Source organism: Halyomorpha halys, unplaced genomic scaffold (genome assembly GCF_000696795.3).
Source record: "Halyomorpha halys isolate HHAL.00 unplaced genomic scaffold, Hhal_1.1 Scaffold1196.1, whole genome shotgun sequence".
In the NCBI taxonomy this organism is placed as follows: Eukaryota; Metazoa; Arthropoda; class Insecta; order Hemiptera; family Pentatomidae; genus Halyomorpha; species Halyomorpha halys.
This window is the reverse complement of record NW_027110542.1, coordinates 177,137-187,522: the sequence shown is the minus strand read 5'-3', so window position 1 is coordinate 187,522 and position 10,386 is coordinate 177,137. Positions and strand designations below refer to the sequence as shown.

The 10,386-nt window shown below is 33.0% G+C and overlaps 1 protein-coding gene across 1 annotated transcript; it reads left to right on the top strand.

Moving 5' to 3' along the window:
• The first annotated feature begins 324 nt into the window (after window positions 1-324).
• On the top strand, window positions 325-687 carry LOC136796085 (uncharacterized). The gene has a single exon (XM_067048724.1). It carries the CDS (start codon window positions 325-327, stop codon window positions 685-687), a length of 363 nt encoding a protein of 120 aa, XP_066904825.1.
• The last annotated feature ends 9,699 nt before the right edge of the window (window positions 688-10,386 follow it).

The window sequence follows — 10,386 nt, the reverse complement described above, 5'->3', positions numbered from 1 at the left end:
TGCCCCTGTCTAGTAATTTCTGACATACAAGGTGCGGTAGCAACTCTCAACTATCAATTGTCAAATATGTGTACCGGATATCACGCCTACAAAAGGAATATACTCCACTCTTGTCGTCACACTGCCTAGTAGTACACTTCTCCATTATACTGATGCCACGCCTACGAAAGGAGTATACCCCACCTTTTGTCGTCACTCTGCCTAGTAGCATACTCCTCCGTTATACTGATGCTAAAAAAAAACAACAACAACAGAGAGACTCTGCCTGACTCGACTAAACAAAGCGTTTGCACGTGTCCATATGCTATAGTGCTGGATGTAACAATGCTCATCAACAAATCCATGACCGCAGCGGAAGAACTAAGGACTGTGGCATTGGCCACTATAGCCGAGCGCTACCCTGAGCCAGAATGGATTCATATATACACCGATGGGTCAGCTACAGAGGCAAATAGAAATGTAGGTGCAGGTGTCTATAGTAGCCTGTTCCAACTGTCAGCACCTGCTGGAGCAAACGCTACCAATTTTGATGGAGAGGTAGCTGCTATTACTTTGGCTTTAGAAAAGCTTACTCACGCCTGCGCAAAGAAGATAGTTCTGCTGTCGGATTCTAGGGCAGCACTGCTGGCAGTAGCGTCTGGACATCCCTCGGCTGATGCTAGAATTCTCGCATGCTGGAAACTATAAAAAGTAAAAGAGTATTGGCAATGCAGTGGATTCCAGCCCATTGTATATGGATATACATGGTAATGAGGAGGCGGATCGACTTGCACGGTAAGGGGCTAGCCTACCACAGTCGCTTGTTCCTATCACCATGGACATGGCATCAAAAATGCTATCACTGAAAGAGCAGATGAAATACAGGGCAGCATTGTTAGATCCTTAGAAGCGCCCTTCATTGACTTTACCAAGAGCATCAGAAGATGGAGCTATGAGGTGATGTTGATAGGGTTTTTGGAATCTTTCCTGCCCTGCCACCTCGCAAGAAGGGGATATGGGGTGATAGACTGGAATACTTGATTGAAGGAGGCAGGGAGACTGTCAAAGAATTTAATGTGTCTCCGTGTGATGTATTGTTGTACAGTTTCTAGCTGTAGTTCGTTATGAATGTGTGTCATGTTACGTTTTTCCAGAGATGTCCCTCGACATATCTTCTGTAGTGTACTTTTTTGGTATTGTTGTAGTGATTTCAGGGCTGTTGGGTAGAGATAATGTAGTAGTGGTGCGCCGTGTAGAAGTGATGGTGGTAGTATTACTCTGTAGATGAGTAATTTGAGTCTGAGTGACAGCCCTGGTGAGTAGATGAGGTGTTTAAGTTGGTATGATGTTGACTTGACGATTTGTATTCTGTTCTGTATGTGTGCAGTGAATGATAGATGTGTTTCTAGTTTAATGCCTAGGTATGTGAGATGTTTCTTGGTTTGTATTGTCTGTTCGTTGTGTTTAGGTGCTCTGTTGGGAGTTTTTTTGTGTGAGAAAGTGATGGCGTCTGTTTTTTGTGGGTTGATGTGAATGTTTATGTCTTGTAGTTTGTTAGCGATGAGTTGGGCCGCTGCGGCGGCCTGGTCCATGGCCTTGTCTGCATTCATGCTCGCCGAGTATATGGCTATATCATCAGCATATGCAGATATTTGAGCATCGTCAAATTTAGTCCCGGCTATGTGGGCAGTATATATTGAATAGAACTGGCGTAAGGACCGAACCCTGGGGGACGCCACATCTTTCCCATACTGTGATGTGGTCAGTATTTATATTAATCACCCTGTTACTTCAACTTGATGTTGAGCAAGGTATCCACATTACATAGGCTCGGTGGGTCCAGGAATATCTTATGTTCCTAAAGTCAATTCATGACTGATATAAAAGAAAACAAATTTTCTGCTCAGTGACGGTCTTTAGACAGCTGTCGTAAACCCGTTCTCCAATCTATATCATAGGAATCCATATTAATTGGAATAGAGCTCTTTTCTCAGTCCTCTCTTACAATGAAATAGAAGAGATCGATTCAAAATCACTCTCACTAGTCTCTAATATCCTTACCCTAATTTCCAACACATATTGGCTTTGGAATAAACAAATCTTGGAGACGAACCCGGGCCCCTTTGAGCACACATGTACGGCAGTATGAACAGTACCCGGCTCCAACCGCACGATTCTTCCCCCGACTCACGTAAAGTACTCCTTTTGGGTCGAGTAAATCCAAGAATAGCTTGAACTGTAATGTTATAGCATGGAGGAATCAACCCACCCTAATTGACTAAGTTCCTATTTTTCTGTTTGAAAAAATTACATTTCAAGTTTAGACTACTTCTCTAATCTGTTTTATTCGGTTTGGCTGAAAACCTCACAATTTCATTAAAATAATTCCAAAAAAAAAAGCATTACTTTTGTATATGTATTCGTGAATAAAACTCATAAATACAATCGGTTATGTATACTTGGAGTTTAAAATTCTGTTATCGAGAATTAGAGATAGTTTGATGTATTCGAAGTGAAGTGGAATAAATTATATTAGAGTATTTAGTAATACTCTATATGCTACTTACTAATACTAATTATGCTTAGTGTTAGTAAATAATATATTATAACAGTATATATATATGCAGATAATTATTTTTTTCTGTTACTGTAGCCGTGATTCAACTCTGTGGGTTCGGGAGTCTTTCGGGGTCTACCCAGCCTCATAAAATGGGTACCCTTAATTAGGTAAAAACCTGGCGGTCGAGGCTGATTCTGACCAAATCACCTCCTTGTACAACCGTTGGTTTAGTGACATTACTTCCTTAAAAAGCACTGAAAGCCTAATCCTTCATAGGTCAGATTTATATTTTTTATTTTTATGTTAGTACATATATTCAATTAAATAATAATTAATTGAATATAAATTATTTAACCTTTAAGTTGCCCGCCGTTGCCAGTTTTATTATGTGGTAAGAAAAACAGATAAATGCTTGTTGGTTGTATAAAAACCTTTAAAACCTGTACCAAAACAACAGATATTAGGTCTTGAATTTAAGGAAATTCTGTTTCTTGAGCAAAGCATTCTACGGAGCAACATTAGATACAGTGATTTTATTTTGTTTTTTTGACGGCTTATTAATATTTCAATTTAATTTTAATTAAACAGATTGAGTTTCACTGTAGACCAGTTTTTTAAGCCTATGGTCCGCAGATCTGAGTTCCAACTATTTTATATTTTGCCTTTTCTGACGTTTAAGTGTTCGCTAGGCCCTGAGAATAGCGGTAGAATCACCTAGGTCTCAAAGAAACAGCCAATTACATTGCGAACTACAGGTGGAATCGATAGACAATGTCATCAAAAAAGGTTTACGAAATTCCACTCCCAGCTACCAGTAGTTAAATTGCTCCTTACAAGGTTGGCAATCCAACCTCATCACGGAGGCTGAAGCAAGACACCCTACTATAAACTCTATTTTAATTTATTTTTCTCAAATTATTTTTTCAATATAAGTAAATTATTTATTTCATTATTTCTATAAAGATCATTTGTTTTTGTTTATTATTTTATTTTTCATTTTTTAATATCAAAAGTATTATTATTTTTATAATTAGTCTTTATTATTTCTAATTCTTCCCTCACTGACAACTCTTAAAAAAATTATAATAACCCTGTAAGGCCCAACAGACCGATCTGGAAATAAAAACATTATAATAAAATAAAATTTGTTAGTCGAAAGATTCTAAGAGATAATTGCACTTTTAAGCAATCTATTTCCCCCTAGACCAGGGGGGGGGGTGAGATTGGTCCACATATGGTTGTTTCTGGCTTAGTGGCCCGCTTAGGTCTTTGGGTAGGGAACCCCTGCTGTAGACAAATCCATTTTCAGCCTGTATGTCAGGACAACTGAGTACGGCTCTTTTAAAAGCACCAACCGTGATTGTGAATACAGATTATTTTATTGGTTGATAATTTGCCTAAATTGGTCACTGCTAGTTCTACAACTAAGCAACTAATCATGAGAGTTAGGGGACCTCCTTGCATCGCGGGTCCCTGGTCCCGGGCCCTCAGTGTAAAGGCACTGGAGCTATCGCCGACAACAAAAGGTTAATCCGGGAGCGTAGTATCGGAAGAGAGAGGAAGAAAATCAATGGAGCATGGGCTATGAATGCCTGGCTACGTGTGGGAGGAGTGGGGGTAGTGACGACATAACGGAATCCCCAGCTGTGTGCGAGTGGAGGGGGGCCCCCACCACCGGTGACGTCACCAGCTCCCTCCGAGGTCATTGCTCCCAGCGAGCCCATGTTCTGCGATTACCTGTGTGTTGTCGTCTCCCGCTCTTCTTCTCTCTTCCGTCAGTCGATCCCAGTCCGCATCGGTCGGCACCACTCGTTCAAAATGTAAGTAATGCAATATTATAATATATATTTCCTTGTCTTGCGTCGTTTTGAACCATCTTCGGGAACGCGGAAGTGGGCGGATTGCGAAAATTCGCAAATTTGCAATTCGCGTGATTTGAAAATATGCGCGATTAGTCTTCGTTGTGATTGTTTTGTAAAACTTGAGCGGGCGAGCTGTGGATGGGACTGATATGGATCCGTTGGACTTCTCGCTGTGGCAATGACCTCTCGCCAGTGATAAGGCCGGCTATAACTCTGTATTGCACTTGATACGTAAACAATAATAATTGGTTATAGTGTGGTGTGTTAGAGGTGCGTTAATAGTGACATTGCATGTTGACAGTGACAATTGAATTGACAGATCCAGGAAACGACGGCGGGTATATTGCTACCTGGAAGACCTTTATCACTGAGTCCACGTGTGGTGGAGGGGAGCCCAACCCGTCCTGTCGGCGAAAGTACCTTCTCCCTTTTATCTAATGCACTTTTGTTTTTAACTTTTCACTCAAATCTTCCTATCCCTTTCTAGATCTGTGACTAGCCAAATCCCCCATTCATCCTTTTCCCCATGAAACAAGAAAAAACAACATAAAAATTAGTTCGTCAAAACAATTTTTTTGGCGGGAATCGTATATTTTTTCATAGCAGTCTATTTGAAAATATAAACGTTAATTTTATTGAAATTAATAATGATTACGTTATTACTGCAACAAAAAATTTTTTGTTTTCATTGTTCTATTGTTTATTTACAGTTTTGTATTTTTCTAAACCCTTAATAAAAAGTAATACATTTTTATGAAAATGTGGAAATAGAATGGAATAATAATAAGAATAGATTAATATAGAGAATACTGCGATATGAGTAAAATACTGCCAGCGATAGATGTATGATTAACCCATTACAATAGTGTAGGCTCCTTTATCCATAACAGTCATTTTCTATAACTGACGTTAATTTGTAATACCCTCATAGCTTAAAGAGGCTACACTTACAGGTTTTATTGCTTTTGAATTCCAAACCTTGGATATTTTTGATTAATATTATGGTTTATTATTATTATGTTGTACCATATTCAAGAAAAAGATTAATCTTTCCTTTTTTTATAATAACATTCTCCAAACAATATATTGTTTGTACATTTACATAAATTTTTTTTTTCTTACCTCCTTTATTGTAAATATATATATATCCCTAAGTATATAAACATATAACTGGCCATTCACATTTACATAGAACGTACTCTAAAGCTATACATTCCTATTTTGGAATATTTTGTTGGGAAAATTAATAATATTAAAAATTAAAGAAATATGGCTATTGGCTACCGATAATTATTTATACATAATTGTTTAGGCATTTGCCAATTATAATCATAATCCTTCAGAGTTAATTTTGATTTTGGAATATACAAAAGTGATACCAAAAAGAATTTACATAAAAAGTTTTATCTTTTTTTAAATTTATCATGAAAATAGTCCAAATAAAAATTAATTTGTCTTATTTTTCAGTTAAAAAAATCTTATTACTTAATTTTGTGAATATTAATTTTATTATTGGATATTAGTTCTTCTAAAATGGCTAAAGGATTGTCTATGGTGTTGATATATTCCCTAAACAGTGGTTAGTTTCTTTCGAAAAATTTTCCTTAGATTTTATTTGGTATACATTTTGTGGAATAGTTTCATCATTTATTATTTTTATAATGTGTGATAAAACATTCGCAATATTTGTTTGAACATTTTTCGTTGTTTGTTCGAAAATCAAAAAACTCCATCTTACTTTTTTGTTTGGTTTGCTCATATTTGAGCTTATGTTAAAATAATTTTGCTTTATGTAATTCTATGAATTATATGTTATATGAGGATCTTCAGATCAAAAAAAAATTTTATCCAATTCAATTCAGAAAAAAAAATTCATATTGAATGAAAAAAAATTATTTTGCATGATCTATTTAAAAGATTTATTTATTTATTTCTCAATTCTTTTTTTTTTTTACAATTCGTCGTGTATGTTGTGTAGCTATCATGCTTTTAAAATAATTAATTTTATTTATCAAATAATTGTACATTATTTTTTATGGTTAGTACCAAAAGATATATATAAAAAAAAAATTCTAAAATAGTTTTGTCAAAACAATATTATAAAGTTTTTTTTGTAAAAAATTCTTCTCTCCTTACGAATAGGGTTTTTCTGTAAAATACTGTTCAATAGGAGAATAAGAAGACTCCATAACTATTAAAGTAATATACAGGCTACTAAATTGCGATATAAATACTTATTTTACATAAATAATATATTGTAAAATATTCAAATTTCTACGAACTTTTTCTTATGTTTAAGAAGTGACACACATTTTTTTCTCACTTATAGGAAACAGTTAATTTTAAACTAAAAATTTTTACTGGCCATTTCGAATCGAATCGATTTATTTTAAAATAAAGATAGAAAATTGCATTAGCTGAGTAATTTAACTGAAGTGTGCTAAGTAATCTAAACGCCAAAAAAAGTGTAAGTTATTTCAAAATCCAAAGATCATTTAGAGCACCTAGACAGGCGTGGTCATTCAGACAGCTCCATATTTTCGCGGTTGTTTCAGTTGAATAAAGATCGTTTCTTGATTTGATCTTGTAAGAACAGTATTGTTAGAGGTCCGAAGATGATTTTTCTGTACCAAAACTTGTTTTCAAATTCGTGACATTTAAGTCGCCAAGCCTCGGTGGTTCTGGTTTTTGGTTCTTATTGTTGTTGGCTCATTGTTGTTTATTTTACTACAACATAAAAAGCATAAACTATTAAAATATTTTTCGATTAATAAAAAAATGTTTTCTCTTATAGTATTATCCTAAACATTTGTCTTTCAGTTAACAAAGTTATTGTTCGTGCAATTTTATTAAGAATTTCATGAAATCTTTATTCATTTATTATTTTTAATTGATTGTTGAAAATTTTTATGGATTGAATAAAAAGAAATGAATGTAAATGATAAATTTTCTCCTTAAAAGTTTTAGACATTAATTTTCGTATTTTTATTGTTAGATAGAATAATATGTTTTCAAATCTTTCGTGGGTTATTTGTGAATAAGTTGAATTACTTTCTGTTTATTACTTAATGAACGATTTTTTGTTTGTTAACTTTTTTTAAATAAACTATATCGGTACCTATATTTATTTTAAAAGAAAGTTTAACAATTAAAAAAATATATAAATTTCGTCGTAAAATATTACAGATCTCAATTTACCATTTTTTTTTACTTGTAAGAATATAATTACTGAAAATCCTATTTTCTTGATCTCATCAACTTTTAAAAAATAGAAAATTAAGCTGAAATTTATTATTATACATATATTTTTCAATAATGATGTTTAAATTTTTTTTTAAACATGCTTTAGACGTAGTAAGTTTTTTAGAAGTGAATAATAGAACCGTATATTAATAATACGGAACCGTAATAATATATTCTATAAATAATATAGAACCGTATATTGTAATCAGAAGAATGTGTCTACTTTTTATTTTTAAAATACAAATAGCTTAAATTAAAATAATTGAATGTTAGTGTGGTATTGTTCCTTATTTTCTTAAATTCTCAACTCAAAACATTGATTCTACATATTATATTATGTATTATAGATATTATAATATTGATTCTACAATATGGATTATGTTACTTAGCGAATCATTTGCATTGCTTATTTCAATTATATTAAATTTTAAGACAATGGTACCTTATAATCATTGTGTTTAATTGAACTGAGATCGCAATGGTTGGACCCCATTGGTTGGTAAGAAGAGGAAAATCACATTCGTAAAGGGGTTGGACATACTAAGCCGGTAAGAAGTCGTACATCGTTTTGACGAAGTAGTACAAAAACTATTTTTGAATGAGGAGAAGATGGTTGGGGGTGCGGTCAATGAAACACAAATAAGTATGATTAACTTATTTTAATGTGCCGACGTTTCGGCTAGAGTTTCTAGCCTTCATCAGGGCTAAGAACAGAACAAGATTGTTATCTTGTTGTTACCAATGAATATAGAAAATAAAATATAAACAGAATGACATAAATTAATAATTTTAAAGAATGGAATTAATAAAATAAAGTATGAAAGAAGTGGAAAATAAAAGGTATACATAGGTAAAATAATATAAATAAGGAAATCAAATAAAAATGAAGTTATATAATGCAAAGAAATATGAATATAATAGTTTATTAATTAATTAAAAATTACAATTATGGAAAGAAAAAGAAAATTGAGAGAAAGAAAATATATGTAACCATAATATGAGATAAAGAGGAAACATAAAAGTTAAGTTAAACAAAAGAAATTAATAGAAACAAAAAAGTTATGAGACTATTATTCTTATTATATTATTAATTAATAGTTTAGAATTCCCAAAAATTGAGGTAAAACAATGCATTGATTAGCAAGTCACAATATTCTTGGAATAGTATGTCCCAGTAACTATGAAAAAGTCTCTCAAGAATAAGCTTGTTATTGTTATAACTTGGATTCTCACACCGCCCTTATGCCTCCATTCTTCCGTCTAATTTTTAGTATTAATTTTAAAATTAAAGTCTAACTAAAATCTAACTTTTTATAATTTTTCTACATTGACCCATTATTTGGTAGTTTTTACACAACTGAACAATTAATTGGAAGTACATGCTATAAGATATATTAAGTAAGCTTTCCATGTATTAATATTAAAAATTGAACTATAAAGTTGATGATGCACATATTGAGTTGTTATTGCACGATTTTGAGTATTTTACTGCACGTATTTTACTGTAATCATCTTTCGAGCCATATCTGACATACGGGAAAGGAGTTTATCCTGCAAGTTACCACCATATTCTAACCAAAGTGAGGTAGAGTTTTAATTCCATGGGTCCGTCACGAAATAAAAGTCAACCCACACTACTGTCATATTGGCGCCGCTGCAATTTCGAGTTTGATAAGGACACGGTTTGAACTCTCACTTACAATCGTCTTAATAATGAATAGAATTTTATTATAAAATTATTGTAAGCTTCAGCTAAATGAGCGAAAGCTATGAAAATTTAGAATAGCTTATGTAGTATCCAAAATAAGTAAATTTGAAAAATAACAGAATCCTAAAGAACTTAGGTTCAGCCATTTCCTAGCGTTGACAAAGTAGTACTCCAATTTATTTGTTATTTCAATTAGTTTCAGCTATCACCTTAGTCCTAACACCGAAATAATGTTGTGCTGAAAGGTTTTTGGTTACGGTCGGAGACTCATTTAAATACAAAATAACCGTTTTGATAAATAGCCGTTGTGAATACTTGATACAAACACTCGAATGAGGCGATTAGCTGAAGAATGCATCTTTATTAGAAAATTTATGCCTCATTTACGGGCGAATGGCACTTCTAGGGTTCTTGATTCGAGGAAGAAGCCACTTTACAATTGAGGAAGTCTTTATAAAACCTCTCACTGTTTCCATTATTACGAAAGTTCACAAAATACGAGATTGATGTTAAGGCTCGTAGGGAATATGTTTTATTTATTTACTATCGTTGTAGTCTAGAGTACTCTACAGAGGGGGTAGTATAATACGTAAAATAAAAATAAAAACGTAAGTAAAAAATAAATAAAACAAACAAATAAATAATTATGAGATAAGATGGCAGGTGGGGGGGGGGGGAAGAGGGGAGGTGAAGTCAGAAAATATTCTCAATAAAATGAAACTTATTTGTGTATTTTTACTGAGCGCACCCCCAGACCATCTTGTTTTTATATAAATCTACGGTTAACTATAAACACCTCATTAAAAAAATAATTAAAAAAGAAAAGAAAAAAATGAAAATAGAAAAATCTTAGCATCCAAAAGAATAGAAAACATACTATAGTAATAGTTTAGAATTATAAAAAAAAAAACTGCTTAAGGTAAGTTTCAGATATAGAGTTATAATAAAATAATATTGTAACCATAGATGGTTTACCAAAGCAGTAACTTATTTTCTATTTTTTTTTATATTCATTTATTTAATTATGTTCTAGC